Source organism: Balaenoptera acutorostrata, chromosome 3, assembly GCF_949987535.1.
Source record: "Balaenoptera acutorostrata chromosome 3, mBalAcu1.1, whole genome shotgun sequence".
Lineage (NCBI taxonomy): Eukaryota > Metazoa > Chordata > Mammalia > Artiodactyla > Balaenopteridae > Balaenoptera > Balaenoptera acutorostrata.
This window is the reverse complement of record NC_080066.1, coordinates 89,307,751-89,327,259: the sequence shown is the minus strand read 5'-3', so window position 1 is coordinate 89,327,259 and position 19,509 is coordinate 89,307,751. Positions and strand designations below refer to the sequence as shown.

Here is a 19,509-nt window from a genome sequence, read left to right as displayed (position 1 = left end):
TGAATTCATATACCCACAGTTGGGGGTGCCAAAAGAGGTGTCATCTAAGAGAACTGACATCCAAATGCTTATCTCTGGTCCCTCTTGGGCCTCATATTTGTAAGCTCACTGCTGAATGTCACTGTGGAACCTGGTTTTTCATTTTTCTATCCAAATCCACTTTGAGCCTCTCTTGAGATTAGCCACTAAGGTGATAGAAAGAGCAGTGGACCTAGAGACAGATGACCCAGAAGCCTTTTATTAACAGCCTGGCCTCAAGCAGTTCTTTACCTCCTCATCTATACGGTGGAGATTCATTCAGTAACTCAACCAACACTAAGTAGAGACCGGGTACCAGACACCACGGTGGGTTATAAAGATAAAGCAGAGAACGGAACAGACCTAACTTCTGTTCTCTTGAAGCTGACATGGAGTTCAATGGAGATAATAATTTCTGTCCTAAACATTTAAGGACCAAAATAGATAAGGTATATTTGCTTTAAAAAGTGCAAGATGCTATAAAAGTGAACAGCTCTTTGCCCAACTCTCTGGTCTGGGATGACTTATCACTGAGAGCTGAGAGTTCCTGATCCCACCCTCACACACAGAAGTTAGTGAAATACCTCCATCAGATCAGCTCCAAAGTACATTTGGGGACACAGAGAGGGGCTAAGAAACCTAGAGGTTCCTGGTGTATGTGACCTGAGCTTCCCACAAGCATATCGCACAATATAAAGAAGAAATTGGAAATGATCTGTTGACCAGTGGGAGAGGCTGCACCACCTCACCCCTGGGTCCAGGGAAGCTAGAGGGCAGCACCTAAAGGCAGTGTTTCCAAGACCACGTGATTGTGAGGAGGGGAAAAAAATGCACCTTCTGCCATTCTATCTGGCATAGTCAGAATGCCACATCCACATTCATAAGCGCCAGTGGAGACACGTTCCATGTTCAACACATCAGTCGGTTTGTACTACAAAGCCCATTTGTGGTTTGGTGTTATAGATCAGAGGCAGCGATCACAGCTCTCCTGTCTCGGGGTTCAGAGGGAGCACATGCATTTTGTATCCTAGGCAACGCCAGCGCTATAGGAAAAATTGAGAAGTGTGAATCGGGAATTCTGTTACTTTCGGTAAAGAGCCTTTTTTGACCCAGGCGCCAAACTCAGAATCAATAAAATCTAATGACTTAGACGGGCCTTACGGATGGTCGATGTTCTAGCCCAACCCTTCATTTATAGATGAGGAAACTGAAGCCAGAGGAGGTGCGGCCTCTTGGCTGCTAGAGTAGAACCCAGATTGCTCAGTCCCCTGTTATCTCTAGGTGTGTTTGATATGTTTAACGTCTGGGGTGAAATTAACATCCCCATAAGGAGAGGCGAGAATAAACGTAGATAAGGGTAGTATAACCTTTGAGGTATAGTTATCTCCAGCAATAGCATGGACCACGCAGCCCTTCCTCAAGGTGCAGCCGCGGGCAGCCTTGCACCGGCTTCCTGGCACTCACCTGATCACGGAACACGATCGCAGGAGCTCAGGGATTGCTCTTCAGGTAACTCACTCAGGCCTCACAGCACCTCTCTGCGAGGAGCTGCTCGTCATCCCCACTTCACAGGCAACTGAAGTACAGAGCAGTTAAGCAGCTTGCCCGAGGCTGCTTAAGTGACCAAGCTTGGTCTCCTCCCTAGGCATTCTGGCTGCAGAGTTCATGTTCGCAATCATCGTACTGCACTGCTCAGCACTCACTCAGGCCCCACCCCAGAGGAGGAAGGGCCCAACTTTTCTCATACCCGCTCGGTGTTGAATAGATTCAGTAAAACTCAGCAGTTGGCATTGATTTACCTAGACTCCCATTTTGCCTCTGTGGACCCAGAGGTTTCAAAAGCTCATAGATGTGATAGATAACGGAGCCCAGACAAAGGGCTACAGGTGAGTCACAGGTGAACTGACTCAGGCCCAGGCTGGGCCCTCGCAGAGCTTTTCCTGGCCATAAAAATTCACTTGGGCCAATTTATTAGTCCAGGTCTGTTGGCTGAACCCTCACCAGGGGACCTCATTTCCATCAGTAGAACAAAATAACATTTTTAGAAGTTGTTTCGAAATGGTTATAAACTAACAGGAAGGTGCAACAATAGCAGGGCCCCATGTACTCTTCACCCAGGAAGTGGATTTTTAAAAACAAGTCAGAACTGAATTCTCTAATGGAATGCAGATAATGGTAGTGCTTTATTGTAGATCCTTCTGAACAATCAGTAATCGTTCTCCACATTTGCCATAGACAAGCAGCTCTTACTGTGTTTTCAAACACAGAGGGCAAATACAAAGGCCATATTTTTGGCAACTGGAAACCATAGTGCTTGGACCAGGAATTTTTGGCTTTACAAATTTTTTTAAAGTCTACTTTGCTTTCTCTGGGTTGTTAAATTTAACCCTTCTGTAAACCCTTCAACAGCTATTTGAAATCATGACATCACCTGGGAACCTCTGGTGAGGTGATTTGCAGAAGATAAAACAGGAAAACATTAGCTTCTTCATGTAGAGCACATTCCTGTCATTGGCAGGGTTGAGAAACATACATCAATAGACTCTCATGACATCTGGGTTCTGCACCAGCTTTACCACTCTTGGACCGTAAGTCCCTTAATTTACCTCCTCATTCTCTCCTAGGAATAGTAGCAGCAGCCCAACCTCAGTCCTCCCTTGCCTGGGTATTGTTCATGTTCTTTGAAAACCTAAAACAGGCACCATACGGGATATTGAAAGCTATGGCCCCATAGTGGTGGCATCAGACAAGTCAGTAGAAACAGAACAAACATGCTCTACTTCTGTCGTCCCAGCCCAGAGGGCAGAACCAGGCATGGACCCAGGCCCTATTAGCCTGAACAGAATGTCTGCGCAGGCCATATGGCAGCCCCAGCAGGTGATCTAGTAGAATAAGCCAATGTTCCAAAGACAGGCTGAGTCCTTTGGCATCTCAATCATCCCTTGGAACCAGGAGCCCTTCCTTTGTCTAGAACGGTGCCTTTCCTCAGGCCAAAGGGGAGCAGCCGAACCTGGCTGGGACCACGCGTGTGGAGGAGATAACACAGGAAAAGCTTTTAATGTCTCTTGTCACTAGTAAGCCTTGAAAGCCCTGCAGTCCTCCCTGAAAAAAGGACACACCGTTGTATTCATTTCTGCCACAGCAACCTTCTGCTTTCTCTCTCTCTCTCTCTTTTTTTTTTCAATTGCAGACGGCTCCTTTATTTTATATTTTCACAAAGCTAGTCCTCCTCTTGATCTCTTAAGAAGTTGATGTGTTTTGTCATCTGCCTGGGTAGCAGATTCTCTCTGCTTAGATACGGGGCTCATCCTCTCATTAGTTTCTTTTGTTATTTTCACTTTAAATGAAGATTGTTTCTAGGTCAGTTTAGCTTTAAAATGTTACGCGATTTGAGTTAGGATGGACAGGCAAAATCTTGTAGGCAAGGTGTCACTAGAATTACGCTCCCCAGAGCCACGGTTCTGATCAGAGGTCGAATTCTGGGACTCCTGTTCAGATTTGCTTAGAATTTGGCAGAGACAGGTTAGATCCTGTTTTCTGTCCCTTCCTGCTCAATTCCTTTTAAGTGCAGTTCCTTTTTGAATTATTAATATTTGACCAGAAGCATTACTGATGGAGATATTGGTATGCTTTGCTTTAAGAAAACCTAAACTTAAAATGAAAACCTTACATGAGAGCTGCTTTAATTTTCAGAAGACTTCTTTAAATAGCCAGCTTTTCTCATGCATGTAAAATATAATTAAAATAAACAAAACTGACCCAACTTTTAGGAAGACATTGATTATAAAAGCAAGGCATTAATAAAGAACACAACAGGCTTCCATACCCTGCAGTGTGCCCTTCTCTGCCTTCCATGGTGTCAACTGCCACCTTTCTTTCTTTTCTCTTCTATCAGAATCTAGCCCCAAGGAAAGATCTTACAAATGTATTCATACTGATTTCTGACTTATGTTACGCTCCAGCACTACATACTTTATAACTGGAAAAAAGTCCGTCAGCCAAAGAAAAGAATTTCCCATTGCAGAATCTCCAGCATCAGTCAGCCATTAGGCAGGTTGATTTTTATTTTATTTTTCCTTGTTGGGTAGTGGGGAGTCAACAGACCTCCTTCTCTGCCAGTTCCATACACCCCACTCTTTAATTTCAGGAACAGCTCAGTTTTCCTCTCCTTGTTCTGGGAAAGCTGCAAAATGAGGCGGAATTTCAGTGCGGGGGGTGACGGAAATCACTTACTCTTTTGGCCGGTGTTGCCCATGCCTCCCGGATCAAAGAGCAGTTTGTTAATGATGGGAGGGTGTGAAAGGAGGCATCTCTGGCCATTTACAAGAACCTCTTAGATTTGGAGCACCTGGAAACGCCTGGGGCGGATGAGGGTTGTGTGCTACTGCTGTCGCAGGGAAATGGTAGACCCAAGACTCCAGGTGTTTGGGGCAATGGTGACAAGGTGTTCAAGCCGTGGCACCTGTGCCACCGCAGCTGAGTCAGCCACGTGTACAGCCCCCATCTATTTCTTTTTTTCTCTATCCTTTACATAATGACTGAGGACCTCCTACATTCCAGGCCCTGTGCCTCATGCAAAGGATAAAGAGGACAAATACGGACGTACTCTCTGTCTCGAGCAGAGCCCAGTTTAGTAGGGAAAATGTGAAAATAAGTAACATTATGATGAGGTGGTGAGTTCTGTAATAGAAGTCTTTACACAGTGTCATAGTATGATTAGTCATCCTGAGGGGAACAGAGCACCCAGGGGAGCACGATTTGGAGTAGTTGGAAGAATGGGAAAGGGGCCAAGGCCAGGGACATTTTGATCTGGTAAGTAGACAATTTCCAGGAAGGGCTTTTGAGAGAGAATAGTATGTGTAGAAGACACTGCTTTGGGATGAAGATTGGGAAGCATTAGTAGGTGAAACAGAGAAGCTGGCAACAATCAAATTGTGGAGGACCTTGTAAATCCTGGAAATAAATTTGGACCTTATCATAGAGGCCTTCGGGAACCATAAAATTGTTTTTAGACAAGGAAGTAACATGATGCTATTTGTGCTTTGAAAAGATTATTCTGGTGGCTTTGTGGGGAATAAACTAAAAGTCTAGGAGGGCAGAAACCAGTTCAGGGTAGATTCTAGAACAATGAAAAGAGAAATCAACAGGATGTACTGACAGGTTGGAAACAAGACGATGGAGGGGGAGAGATCTAGGGTGACTCCCAGGTTTAAGGCTTCAGTGACTGAGTAGGATCTTAAAAATATTACTAACAACAATAATAATAATAATTGTAATTGTTGGATCCTTACCAGGTGCAAAGGGTTTGGCTACGTGCTTTACACAGATTATTTCATTAAATCATTGTAATATTAGTGCTTAAAAATTATCTTCATTTTATGTGTGAAAACTTGAGACTTTGAGAGGTGAAGTGACAGGCTCAGGGTCACATGGCTGGTAAGTGATAGTGCATGAATTTGAACCCAAGCACTTGGAGCTCAGAGCCTGCCCTCTGTAGGGAATTTAGCGGGTGTACAAGTCAAGACAGAGTATCTGAAGTTCAGATTTGCACCTTCCAAATTTAAGTTGCCTATATTTTATGAGCCAAAATATCTAGCAAGAGAGTTGCAAGCTGGGTCTGGAGCAGAGAAGTATGATCTCTGCTGGGCATGTGGGGTGAGGATTCATCAGTTAATCAGTGGTAGTGAAGAAGGTGTGTGTAATGTAGGTGAATCTTCAAAGAGCCTGAACAGGGCCATGAAGAACCACATCTAAGGGTGGGCATGTTCAGACAAGTTTGGGAAGTTTGCTGACAAGGAGTAGCTAGAGAGGTGAGGACATAACTATGGAAGCCAAAGGTAGAGCTTCAAGATCTGATGGAGGGACCACCATGACTGAATACTTCAGGCAGATGAAAAAAGATTTAAAATGAGGATTGAGGGAATTCCCTGGCGGTCCAGTGGTTAGGACGCCACGCTTCCACTGCAAGGGGGCATGGGTTTGATCCCTGGTCTGGGAACTAAGATCCTGCATGCTGCGAGGCGTGGCCAAAAAAAAAGAGGATTGAGTTGGAGTTGACCGTAAGGTGATTGATGGGCAAGAGTTGAAGTTATACTGAAGTGAGTTAAAAATTTAATAAACAGTGAGAAAATGGAGACAGTGGGCTGAGACTTCTCTTCAAAGCAGTTTGGCTGGGGAAGGGGTGAGAGACAGGGGGATAAAGGAGGCAGCCTCAGGATCAGGGAGATACTGTTTGTGATGCGAGCCACTTGAGATGCTGGTATGTGGAGGGGAAAGAACATGGGAGCGGTGGGTATTACACCAGGATGTTTGTTTATCTGAGCAGGCAGGGAAGTTGGAGTCTGCCCTCCAGCCCTCAGAAGGAGCTCCTGGACTCTGAGAAAAAGTGCTCCTACACTTTCAATTTATCTCCCTTTTATTACATGAAGAAACTCAAGCCCGAAAAGTGAGGTTTCCTGTCCATGGTCACAGAGCAAGTCCATGACCCCCGATCTACTGGTGCCCGGTCCCTTCCTCTCCTGCTGCCGGTGTCAGTGGGAGAAGCAGCCCTGACATTCCTTATGCTTCCAAGCTCCCAATCCTCCAGACTGACTGTTCCCTGCTCCATCAGAATGTACATCCTTACAGATTCTGGTGTGTCAGCAGGGCTTCAGCTGTGTGTGGGGGGGGCGGGGGGGGTGAGTCAGAGAGCTGCTTTGTCATTTCCTCAACAAGCCAGAGGGCAATGTTTTAAGTTGTAAAAGTGTCATTAACAGAACAGTTTAGGAAGTCTCTTCCTCTCACCTGGGCACCCAAGTTCCCAGAGGGAGGAAGGGTCTCAAAGTCAAGGGCCTTTCAGAAACCTCTTCCTGGCCCAGGGTCAGGGAGGATATATTTGTTCATACATGGTGCCCTGGTCCCCAAGCCCTTGTGCAGGAGAGGATCGGGCCGAGGGGGGGATGGTGGCAGTGGGGGTGACAGTAGAGCTTCCTTAAATGAGAGAGCTGATGCTCTCCCAAGAGACTCCGTGAGTCAAGAATCACTTGGATGTAAGTAGCTACCCACACTGCTGAGAAGTGCCCACAGTACCCTGCCCCAACTCTGCTAAGAGGTCTTCTGGAATCTGTATCATCATCTCTTCTTCTCACCTTCTTATACTCCAGAGGTTATGCTGTCAGCCTGGTTGTCACACCAATTAAATACTGATGTTGAGCACAGATTAAAATCCATAGCCCTACACAGAACGCACTGCCTAGTATCTAGAAACGTGAATGTTCTATAAACATAAACTTCTCTTTTGTAGTTGACCTTCAATTACAATCCTCCGTGTGTTAGTATGTTCCAAGGAATAGCAATTAACTTCCTTCTCTTTGCTCTTTTTCAATCTACTTAAACCCATTGCTCCTTTTCCGTTTTGTCATGTGGTGCTGTCAGGCCGTAGACCTATAACTCCTGTAACTCCATGGGCCGTCCTTCTCATGGACTGCAATGTGGACAGTGCCCCCTGGAATTTCATAGACTGTGGAGTGAATGGTACCCTTTGCTGCAGCTCCAGGCCCACCCCGCTCCTCTCCTGTAGTTCACAGCACACTCAAATAAAAGAATGAATGCTATTTGGGAGCACCTAGGGTGACCATCCTCCCTGGGTCTGCTGCTCTCTGTTATTATTGTTGTTGTTTTGTTTAACAGTGTTAAATAAATCTAAATCAGACAGGAATCCAAAATGCTAATCTTGCCCTGAGAGATTTAGCAGAGCTGGTAGATTTCAGGACACATGACTAGTTCTTTTGTTTCTTCCTTCATTTACAGTTTGTTCACAGTTGTATCAAGTATTGACAACTGTGAGACCTGCTTGTCCCAAGAGACTGACTCTTCTTCGGGCTCTGAAAAACTAGGAGGACTTTAGGCCAAGGATGGGAGGCAAGAAGGGCCATCCAGAGGGAAAGGAGGAGCAAAGGCTTGGTGGAAGTAGATAGCATAGGACACATTCCAGGGCCAGAACCATAGCCAGGGTGGTAGAAGCATGAGTAAAGAGGGAGAGAGACTCAAGATAAGGCTGGAGAGGGAGGCAGGACTCAGAACAGGAACTGCCTTAAAGCCTCATTGCAAAGATCCAGACTTTCTTCTAAGAGTAATAGGGAGTTCCTGGAGGATTATGAGATTCTATGATGGGGTTTATATTCTGAAAAGCTCATTCTTGTTTCATCTACAGAATAAATGGGAGACAAACAAGGGGCAGACAGAAAAGTAGGGAAAAGGTCAGAAGAATGTGGTAAAAGGGAAGGCAGGGAACCACAGTGCTTTAAAAAGCTGTGGACAGTCAACTGCGTCTAAAGCTACTGAGGGATTACATGAGGTGGGACTGGAAAGTATCCATTGCATTGAGCTACCCGGAGGTCATCAGTGTTTTTACTAAAAGGCGTTATTGAGAGAGGAGCTAGAAGAGAGGAAGTAGAAGACTGAGTGGGAGGTGAGGAGATGAAAACAGTGAGAATGAAAAACTTTTTGTCAGGGTCTGCGAATGGAAAGAAAGAGATAGGCGGTGACTAGAGAAGGATCTGGGGTGACAGGAGCTTTTTCACCTTTTTTGTTTTTGAGATGAGAGGGGTGTGGGCAAATTTAAGTGCTGATGGATAATATTTAAGCAATAAAAATTTATAGAACATGCCGGAAGAGAAGAATATAATCCATGTTTTTTTCTGTTCCAGGAAGAACAGAAGGGGTTGGGTTTAAAACACATGGAGGGGAGTTGGGGAGTGAAATCCTCTTAAAACAGGAGAGAGGGAGGAAAAGCTTCATGACGAAGCATATAGGTTGATGTTCTTGGTAATGGGAAGGGGGAAGAATTGAGGAAGTTCCTAACTTAAGGCTTTATTTTCTATGTGAAGTAGCTATGAGGAGGGAGAAGAGATGAGGGCCTTGAGGTGAATGGGGAAAGTTTAAACTTACTGATTTGGGGTGTGGGCAAATCTAGTAGAGAAACATAGGATCCCCACAGTTTTATAGTGTGAGTTGTAGTTGGTGGTCCAGAATTCTGTGACATCAGTACATACCAAATTGCCACAGACCATGGTTGTCTTCCCTACAGCAGCTCAGCTGCTCTGGGGCAGGTGCAGAAGGCTGGGTTCATCCTAGGTAGAAACTTTGCAGAAAAGTCTGACACAGAAACAAAGGATGAGGGAGTCTAGAGTACAGGCAAAAGTATTATTGAAGTGGTTGACTACCGAATATCACATATAAGATGGATAAAGTGGTATGACAAGACCGGGGATGAATAATGGATTCGAAGTTAGGAGAAGAAAGGAGAGCAGTTAGTAGACTGAAGGCCCTGACGAGAAGGAAGAGTAGTCTGGTGAAAGCAGTCAAACAAGCTGGAGGGACAAGTTTGGGATCAAAGCATGCAGTGCTTGACTTCATGGTTTTTGAGGTGAAGAAGCTATAGCTGATAAGTCCAAGAGTGGAACCATGGACCAGGACTGCTAAAGTCTTTGAAATATTTTTCTTAGAGAAAGTGACTGGGAAGTTATCAGCTAAAAGAAAGGAGGAGGGGCAGAACCTCAAGTAAGCACAGGATTTTATTGTAAAAGGATGGAGGCCCAAAGTCTAGAAGAAATACTGGGAAACTGGGCAGAAGCAACTCCGCTGTCAGATCCTGAGGTGTAGGGGGAGTGTGAGAGTCTAAACTGCTCCTCTTTGAGAAGTAGCATTTCCAGAAGAGAGCCAGGGATTTAAAATCAGCATGGTTCTTTCTGGGTTCTTTGGACTGGGGAGAAAATTAAGTAGGCCTACTGCATTTCTGAATTCTCATTTCCTTTGAACTAATATAGCTTTAAGAGAGACAGACTATAGGGGCTTCCCTGGTGGCGCAGTGGTTGAGAATCTGCCTACCAATGCAGGGGACACGGGTTCGAGCCCTGGTCTGGGAAGATCCCACATGCCGCGGAGCAGCTGGGCCCGTGAGCCACAACTACTGAGCCTGCACGTCTGGAGCCTGTGCTCCGCAATAGGAGAGGCCACGACAGTGAGAGGCCCGCGCACCGCGATGAAGAGTGGCCACCGCTCGCCGCAACTAGAGAAAGCCCTCGCACAGAAACGAAGACCCAACACAGCCAAAAATAAATAAATAAATAGCGTTCCCTTTAAAAAAAAAGAGACAGACTATAGATCAATTTCTCTATCTGGGATTCATTAATTTCAAATCTGGCCACTATTCTGTAATCATAAAAAGAACTTGTATTAACCAACCGTATAAATTCTGTTGCTTAAATCTGTTGTTGTTCAGTATTTCTTTTAGTTTGAGCCTGCTAACAATAAATCTCTCAGTTTTTGCTTATCTTAAACATCTTATCTTGCTTCATTTTTGAAGAATATTTTCACTGATTATAGACTTCTAGGCTTGAAATGTAATTTCTTTCAGCACTTTAAAAATGTCATTCTGTGGTCTACTGAATTCCATCATTTCTATTGATAAGTCATCCATCAGTATTCCTGCTTCTTTGAAGGTAAACTATCTTAGCTTTTAACATTTAAAAATTTTTTATTTTTAGCATCTTGACTATGATATATTTAAGTGTGTTTTTTCTTTGTATTTAGAAGTTCTTAGAGCTCCTTTAATGAGTGCCTTATGGTCCTTCATCAGTTTTGCAGCCATTATCTTGTCAGTTATTGCTTCTGTCCATTTTTCTCTCTCTCCTCACTCTCAGGGGCTCCCATATGTGACATCTTTTCACAAGATCCTGTGTGTCTCTTACTCTCTGGTCTGTTTTTTCCAACCTTCTGCTGTCCATGTTTCTGTGTGGTATTTTCTATTAACCTATCTTTCAGTTCACTAATCTTTTCTTCAGCTATAAGAAATATGTTGCTAAACACATCTATTAAGAAGCTTTAGTTCTGTGCTTTTTAGATGTAGAATTTATATTTAATTCTTTTTTAATAGATTCTAGGTATCTGGTGAAATTCTCCATCTCGTCATCTTTTTTTCTTGGACAAAATAAACATAGTTACTTTTTTAAACTATATCTGAGAATTCTAATACCTGGGTTACCTGTGGTCCTATTTTCTATTGTCTTTTTTCTCTCTTAATCTTAGTTCTTGGAATGTCTAGTAATTGCTGCTTGAATGTTGAGCATTTTGTGTAAAAAATTAGTCTCTGTCACTCAAGCCCTGGCTATCTTGGCAGCTCTGAACTCCTTTTAAGAGCTATCCTCATTATATTTAGGTTTAAAATCAAGAATGTAAGGGAGAAGCCCATACAAAAAAAAAATCCAAAATATACTTACTCAGATTCCCTGCTCTCTCACTGAAAGGAATAACCTCATATAGGTATGTTCTTTACTATAAGCTTACACGTGAGGAAGGTGGTTCCCTCCTCCTTCTTGGAGGCATGTATGTCTATGAAGCTGTACCTTATGCTCTAAGAATACCTCTATTATTGTTATGATGATGTACATAAACAGTTGTACATAAATAGCTGTACAAAATGAAAGAGTAAACATATCCTTTTTTTTTTTGGCCCTTTTGCACAATAAGATCTAACAATAATACTCATGATAATATTCAATAAGATTTACTAGAGATTTATTATAGGCCAGGTTCTGTGTTAGACGTTTTGTATAGATTATCTCATTTAATCCCCAGAAGAACCTATGAGGTAGTAAAGGTAATTATTCCTATTTTACACATGAGGAAACTGAGGTTTAAAGGGTGAATTCACCTTAAACAAGGTTCCAGAGCCAGGAAGTAAATGGCACAAGCCAAGTTTGTACTCAGATCTTTCTAACCTCAAGGTCTAGGTTCTTTTCCAACATTTTGTCCTGCCTCTTGTGTTGCCTTCATTCCACATAACTGGTTTGATGATTTCACTGAGCCCTGGAATCCTGGGATACTTCCTTAAATAAGGTGAGAACAAAGTAGCCTGAGGGGTTTACATGCAAATAAATCTCCTTCCTGGTACATTTTTCTTGGGTATTTCCAGATTCTTACCTCCCCTACTCAGCTTTGCTTTGATATATGTTTTTACATTAAATGCTTCCATTTATAAGTTCTGTGGGAAATCTGAAAGTAATTTTTTAAATAAAGCTTTATGCAGGGACAGGAAGTAATTAGTGGTGGGGTTTTATTTTTGGAGGATGAGATTGGTGAGGGCTGGAGTATAGGGAGAAATTGCTTTCTGCAGTGTCAGATGAATGAGTTACAGGAATTGATGGCTCAGCCAGCAGCTTGGTGCTTGCCAGTGAGTCAGCAGTGATTCCACCCTCAGTCTCAATGCTGGAATCACAGCTGTGAAAGACTCTCTTCCCGGCGAGGGCCCCTCCCTGCCTTGCTGTCTGGGGCATGGAAGCTCTGCCCACATAATGTGAACCATTCAGTTACCTGTCCTAGTGGAGAAAGATTCACAGAACTACCTTCTTGGGTTCATGCAGATATTTCTGTGTTTCTTTAGGATTCATTGGTGTTTCTGATTTTTTCCTCTGATACCCAGCAGAAACATCCAGCTTGGGATTGATGTAATAGCAGAATTTAATTCCTAGGGCAACATTTCATATTTTTACACTGCTTCAATGTCTAGGGTCTTTTTTTTTATTATTATTGAAGTATAGTTGATTTACAAATATTGTGTTAGTTTCGGATGAACAGCAAAGTGATTCACTTATACATATATATATATTCCTTTTCAGATTCTTTTCCTTTATAGATTATTACAAAATAATGAATATACTTCCCTCTGCTATATAGTAGGTCCTTGTTGTTTATTTATATATAGTAGTGTGTATATGTTAACCCCAAACTCCTAATTTATCCCCCCCCCTTTCCCCTTTGGTAACCATAAGTTTGTTTTCTATGTCTGTGGGTCTATTTCTGTTTTGTAAATAAGTTCATTTGTATCTTTCTTTTTATAGATTTCACATATAAGCAATATCATATGATATTTGTTTTTCTCTGTCTGACTTACTTCACTTGGTATGATAATCTCTAGGTCCATCCATGTTGCTGCAAATGGCATTATTTCATTCTTTTTTATGGCTGAGTAATATTCCATTGTATACATATATATGTGGTATATGTATATATACCACATCTTCTTTAGGGTCTTTATAAATGGCAAAGCAAGACAGGAAGATGCTGCTTCAGGAAAAATGGTAGATTGAAAGAGGTCATTTTGTCATGATTGAAAATATGTGTGTGTGGCAAGAAGATTAGAACGAAATCATTACGGTTGTTGGGTTGAGATGGTAGGATTATTGGTGATTGCTTTTTACTTTTTTTCTAGGTTTGATAAATAGGCTCAAGTTGTAAATTTTATTCTAAAAACAGTCGTTTCGTATTTTAAACTAACTATCCACTTGTGGGAAAAAAACTGGCCAAATAGCTTTAATATTTTAGGATATCTTTTTCCCAGACTTTGCTCATATTCTTAAGGTCAACTTGGTCATATACATGGTGTGCTGTAGGAAGTGGGCAAGGAAGATTAACTTTGCTCAGAAGCTGTAGGTGCCAAGCTTTTAGTTCTTTTAGAAATTAATGCTAAGAGAGATCGAAGAACCTTTCCCAGGTCGATTAGCTGGTAAGTGGTGGAGTTCCATTCAAGCCCCGGTCCCATTGCCACCAAAGTCCACACTCTTTCAACTAGAGTATAGAATGATACTACCGCAGGGCCCGGTCCTCCAGGCTTTTTTGCAGGGCATTTTTATTTTATTTTTTTAATTAATTTTTATTGGAGTATAGTTGCTTTACAATGTTGTGTTAGTTTCTGCTGTACAGCAAGGTGAATCAGTTATACATATACATAAACATATAGCCACTCTTTTTTAGATTCTTTTCCCATATAAGTCATTAGAGTACTGAGTAGAGTTCCCTGTCCTATAGAGTAGGTTCTTATTAGTTATCTATTTTATATGTAGTAGTGTGTATATGTCAATCCCAATCTCCCAATTTAGTCCCCCTTCCCCCTTGGTAACCGTAAGTTTGTTTTCTACATCTGTGACTCTATTTCTGTTTTGTAAATAGGTTCATTTGTACCATTTTTTTAGATTCCACATACAAGCGATATAGTATTTCAAGTGTGTTAACTTACCGCTGGATTTAGTTGTCCATTGAGAAAAATTGTATTGCAATATTTTTCTCTCTTTTTGAAAAACTAGGATTCTAAATTGCACATATACATACTTGGCTTCTACTCTAGTTAGAAAGACAAATACTGAGAGTGTTGTATAGAATGCATGTGTGTGCATCTTTGTGTTTGACATTAAGAAGATGAAAAAGGCAGGGTAAGTACTTAGTTAAGTGGTTGTACTCCCCCAGAATCTGAAGTGATTCTCATGATCACACCTAAAGTTCTTAGATATAGGAGATCAAGGCTAAAGCTAAATGTTTTACTGTTCAGTATAGTAGCTATAAGTGACAGTTTCTGTTGAAGAAGGAGTGATATTGTTGCGAAGCAGAGGTTTTACAGTTTCACAAAAATACCCGTTGGCCCAGTAGGGCCTTAATTTATTTTTCTAATCAATTAATAACATTTAAAGATTTTTGCAGCTAATATTGTACAGTTAACGCTATAAGCTTTGTTGAGATACTGACATACAATATACTGCACATATGTAATTGTACAACTTGTTAAAATTTAACATATGCCTACACCTATGAAACATCCCTTCAGTAAAGATAATGAGTATATTCATTACCCCCCCCCAAAGATTTTTTTGGAGTGCTATATTTTCTAAGAAAAAAAACCCCAGCCATTTAATTTCATTATCTAATTTGATGAAAAAGGCCTGGGTGGGGACTCAGGTGATGTGAGTCTGGACCCTGATCTTGCCCTAAATAGCACCATGAAATTCAGCGAGTCCCTTAATTTTTCCAGGTCTTAGTTTTCTTATCTGAAAAATGAGGGGGTTAAACTAGAAGGTCCCTAAGGCCCTGTATGGCTCTAAAGCTTAATAAAGCTAAGAGGACAGGCATACTTAGGGTATTGGTTTGTGTCCAAATGGTTTTATGTAAAAATATAGGCTTTCCCAGTCATCTGGTGTCAGCTGTGCTGCTTCATCCCGGCCCCTCTCTGCTTGATTGATTGATCATGAAATCATTTCATTTCTTTTAATTCTCTTTCACCCTGATTCAAGGTCATTTAAGTCATTACGTTCATGTTGTTCTTTCTAAGCTTAGGGAACTGTTCTACTGAAGAATTTAGGGGTAGGGCTTAAATAATGCTGGGAATTTGGCAAGCCTCAAGGGGCTGTGAGGGGCAACAGGACTATCAGCTCCTTGGATACTCTCGAGGCAGCTTGGGCATTTTAGGGGGGAGGGGGCAGAGGCGAGCTGTACTGGATTTATTTCAGGGATGGGGGAAGGGAAGCAGACTGGAGTTTAATTAAAATTCTAATCCCAACTTTGCCCATCTTCTTATCAGCAACCAGCATTTCTGTTTGTGGTTCTGGTGATTTTGCTGTGATAACATATGTAGTTACCTCAAAAACTCTTGCAAACTGGCCTAAGATTTCAATATGCTCACCAGATGCTTTAATCAGACTTGGCATGATTCCATCTTTGGCCTGTGTTTTCAGAGATACCTCTTCCACCACTGCCATCCTTCTGTTGGGAGGGGGGGGCATTGGAGAGCTGGTGGTAAAAATTGAGCTGATTGCAAATGACAAAACAGTTTCATCACAGCACAGAGATCTTTCCAAACTATTTCTGTTTTCCCGTAGCTAAGTGGGATTTCTGCGGAGGGGCTGCTCTGATTTCATCTTGGCCCACCATGAGGTTCTTCCTGCTTTGTGCCTACATGCTGCTTCTGATGATTTCCCAGTTGAGAGCAGTCAGCTTTCCTGAAGACGATGAACCCCTTAATACTGTTGACTATCACTGTAAGTAATCTAAAGAACATTCTCCTTTTCTAAGAAGGAAGCTTTTTTGGTTTTGATTTTCTAAGCATATTCATTTTTAGAAAGAGAGACAGAGTTTTATGTCTTTATAATGTTTTACATACTAATTTATCCATAATCATTTCCTAGTGTCTGGAGAAAATGGGACAGTTTAGTTAGGTGCTTTTCTTTTTTTTTTTTTTTTTTTTTTTTAATTTATTTATTTATTTATTTATTTTTATTTTATGGCTGTGTTGGGTCTTCGTTTCTGTGCAAGGGCTTTCTCTAGTTGCGGCAAGCGGGGGCCACTCTTCATCGCGATGCACGGGCCTCTCACTACCGCGGCCTCTCCTGTTGCGGAGCACAGGCTCCAGACGCGCAGGCTCAGTAATTGTGGCTCACGGGCCCAGTTGCTCCGCGGCATGTGGGATCCTCCCAGACCAGGGCTCGAACCCGTGTCCCCTGCATTGGCAGGCAGACTCTCAACCACTGCGCCACCAGGGAAGCCCGTTAGGTGCTTTTCTAAAGCAACCCATATATAGGTTATATGTTTTCAGTTAAAAGAAAAAGACCATTTGCTGACATTCACTGTCCTTTATTCATTCATATTCAAGACCTTAAGAGAGGAATTTAGTTAAAACCCTTTTACAACTAGTATATACAGCTAATCAATGCTGTATATCGATTCTTCAGCTCCGTAATCCTGACTGATGGTTTAGCCCATTTTTACTTGCAGATTCAAGGCAATATCCGGTTTTTAGAGGACGCCCTTCAGGCAATGAATCACAGCATAGGCTGGACTTTCAGCTGATGTTGAAAATTCGAGACACACTTTATATTGCTGGCAGGTAATTTTCCTCTCGTTGGTTTATTAGATTAAAATTCTTTTCTCTTGTGGTGCTTGCATTAATGTGTCTAGTTCATGAAAAACTAATATGTGATTGTGATCAAAAATTGCACGTAGCCAAATATATTCACCTGGAAGAGTCAGTGTTGTGTACCAGGAACAAAATATAGCAAAAACCTTTAGCAGTCTTATTTTATTACTGCCATCAAGAAATCATACACCATTCTTTATTCCTAAAGCAGCAGGAGAAAAAAATCTTTCTTTATTCTTTTTTAACTTGGAATTATTCAAGCAAATATTAGAAGTATGTCTGTGCTAATAGCAAGTAGCAGTTTGACCCATGCCTGAAAAGCTTTCTTTGCTCCCTAAGCACAGTGATATATAAAAGCATCTCAGTAATGAAAAAGCACTCTTTGTTGACTTTGTTGGAGACAGAGAAAATCCAGATGATCTCCAAAACACAATAAAAGCAGATCTGTAAAAATAAAATAAGAATCAGCTTAACATTTTTATGTATTTACATGATATGACTTACTGCCTTGTTTCCAACAGGGATCAAGTTTATACAGTAAACTTAAATGAAATCCCCAAAACAGAAGTAATACCAAACAAGGTGAGCAAGTGTAGTTGGCAAATTTATTTGCACTCCCTCAGAACTTGGGTAATGTCCCTCTCCCCTCAATATTTAAAATATTGAACTTTGGTTTGCTTGATTGATACAGAAACTGACATGGCGGTCAAGACAACAGGATCGAGAAAACTGTGCTATGAAAGGCAAGCATAAAGTAAGTGAAACAAACAAATGCCTACTAGATTGAGTCTCTGTGGGGGCTTGAGCCCACAGTGTAAGCATACGGAATGTCTAATGTTAATGTAATTGTTACTTTCTTTAGGATGAATGCCACAACTTTATTAAAGTATTTGTTCCGAGAAACGATGAGATGGCGTTTGTTTGTGGCACCAATGCTTTTAATCCCATGTGTAGATACTATAGGGTAAGTATATTTTATACAATGTGCTTTTTTTAAATCAACTTTTCTTCCTTTACTGGAATGTCGTTAGCGTCAAATCCTTTCTCCTATAGACCCAGTAATTTGTTTTGTCTCTAATGCTATGGAGGAAGAAAGACAGAATTCTTCCCATAGAATTTCAGTGCAAATAAAGCAGTATTGCCTTCAAACTTGTACATTGAACAGATATGACACTAGCTATTTATTTTTCTTTTGTAGTTGAATACCTTAGAGTATGATGGGGAAGAAATTAGTGGCTTGGCAAGGTGCCCATTTGATGCCAGACAAACCAACGTTGCCCTTTTCGCTGGTAAGATTCTTTAGTGTAATGAATATAAATGATTAATGACATTGAAGGTGCAAAAGGAATTTAAAGGAAGAAAAAAGCTCATAACTAGGATAGCTGCCTTGACACAGGTGTTTCAAAGACTAAAAGCTATGAACAAGTTTTCAAAAAAGAGGAATTAAAAGTGAGCATATTATAAGTATTCTGACACTTGACTCTGTTGTTAACTAGGCCAGTGACCCTGAATAAGTTGCTTAACTTTTTGATGCTTCAATCCCTCATCTGTAAACTTAGATGATACCGTGGGTCAACCTGTCACAGGTTGATTATGAGCATCAGGTTTAGATTTATTTGTATATGTAGCAATAATGGAGGTGAAATCACTCCAAAGGATATAATACACTATATAAGATAACACACTTAGGATAATTATGGCTATTTTATCTAAATTATAACTTTGGTTTCAGATGGGAAGCTGTATTCTGCCACAGTGGCTGACTTCTTGGCCAGTGATGCTGTTATTTATCGAAGCATGGGCGATGGATCTGCCCTTCGTACTATAAAATATGATTCCAAGTGGATCAAAGGTATCTTTGAAGAACAGCTTTGTGGGATCACCAAGGGAAGTAGCATGGCCGAGTGGGAACAGGAGACCTGGGCATCAGGAAATTCAGTGCATGACTTTATATTGTTTGTTTAGAGCCAAGTATAGGCTGCCTTGGTTGTGAACGGGAGCACTAATGGGGGATGAGGAGACCGGTAGCCATGTCAGGAAAGTAGATTTTTATCCTAGGTGACCTCAAAAAAAAAGATCTCAATTCTGTGTGCCATTTGCCTAACTCTAAATGCATGAAATAGTCCTTGCCCACTTCCATCTACCCACCCTGGAAAGTTAACCCTGGGAATCGTTAGTTCGTATCTGCAGAGTTATTTTGATCTTTGGAGTCCAGAAATCAAGATTGTTTTATTTTCAACGTAAGAAGTTTCCTTCCCTAGTTAACTACAGGTTAATGAATAAGTCTGTTGAAACAAAGACCTTTGTTGTAGTTCATTTCCCTGTAGGCTTTTTCTAGTCCATTAGCTAACATTAAAGACTCTGGGTTCCCTGAAGCTTCAACACACCCATACTGGGACTGCACAGACTTGCTGGCATATCAGAGTTCTCCTTGGCTTGAATGTAGCAATGTGACCTCTGTCAGTCATGCCTGGCAGTCAGGGTCCGATACTAATTGAATTATCCTTTAGGAACCAGTTTGTTTTCAATTTCTCTTTCAGAGCCACACTTTCTTCATGCCATCGAATATGGAAACTATGTTTATTTCTTCTTTCGAGAAATTGCTGTAGAACATAATAATTTAGGCAAGGCAAGTATATGATTGTGCACGTGTCCACTGCATGGAATTGAGCCCACTTTGGTAAAGTCTTTGCATATTTTCCAGCAGTCAAAGCATTTAGGGCCAAGTGCAGAGAGGTGAGTTGCTTATCCTGAGAATAATTGCTGTGAAATAC

At 41.5% G+C, this 19,509-nt stretch overlaps 1 protein-coding gene across 6 annotated transcripts in view; it reads left to right on the top strand.

Annotated features, from left to right (window-relative positions):
• SEMA6D (semaphorin 6D) overlaps positions 1-19,509 on the top strand; it is a 55,072-nt gene that overhangs the window by 24,283 nt on the left and 11,280 nt on the right. For all 6 annotated transcript variants that reach the window (XM_057544559.1, XM_007170457.3, XM_057544558.1 and 3 more), the window contains exons 2-9: positions 15,702-15,860; positions 16,594-16,705; positions 17,257-17,317; positions 17,427-17,489; positions 17,598-17,699; positions 17,934-18,024; positions 18,468-18,587; positions 19,276-19,364. In XM_057544559.1, coding sequence (XP_057400542.1) covers positions 15,752-15,860; positions 16,594-16,705; positions 17,257-17,317; positions 17,427-17,489; positions 17,598-17,699; positions 17,934-18,024; positions 18,468-18,587; positions 19,276-19,364 — 747 coding nt within the window. In that variant the 5' untranslated portion in view covers positions 15,702-15,751. The remainder of the gene's footprint in view (positions 1-15,701; positions 15,861-16,593; positions 16,706-17,256; positions 17,318-17,426; positions 17,490-17,597; positions 17,700-17,933; positions 18,025-18,467; positions 18,588-19,275; positions 19,365-19,509) is intronic.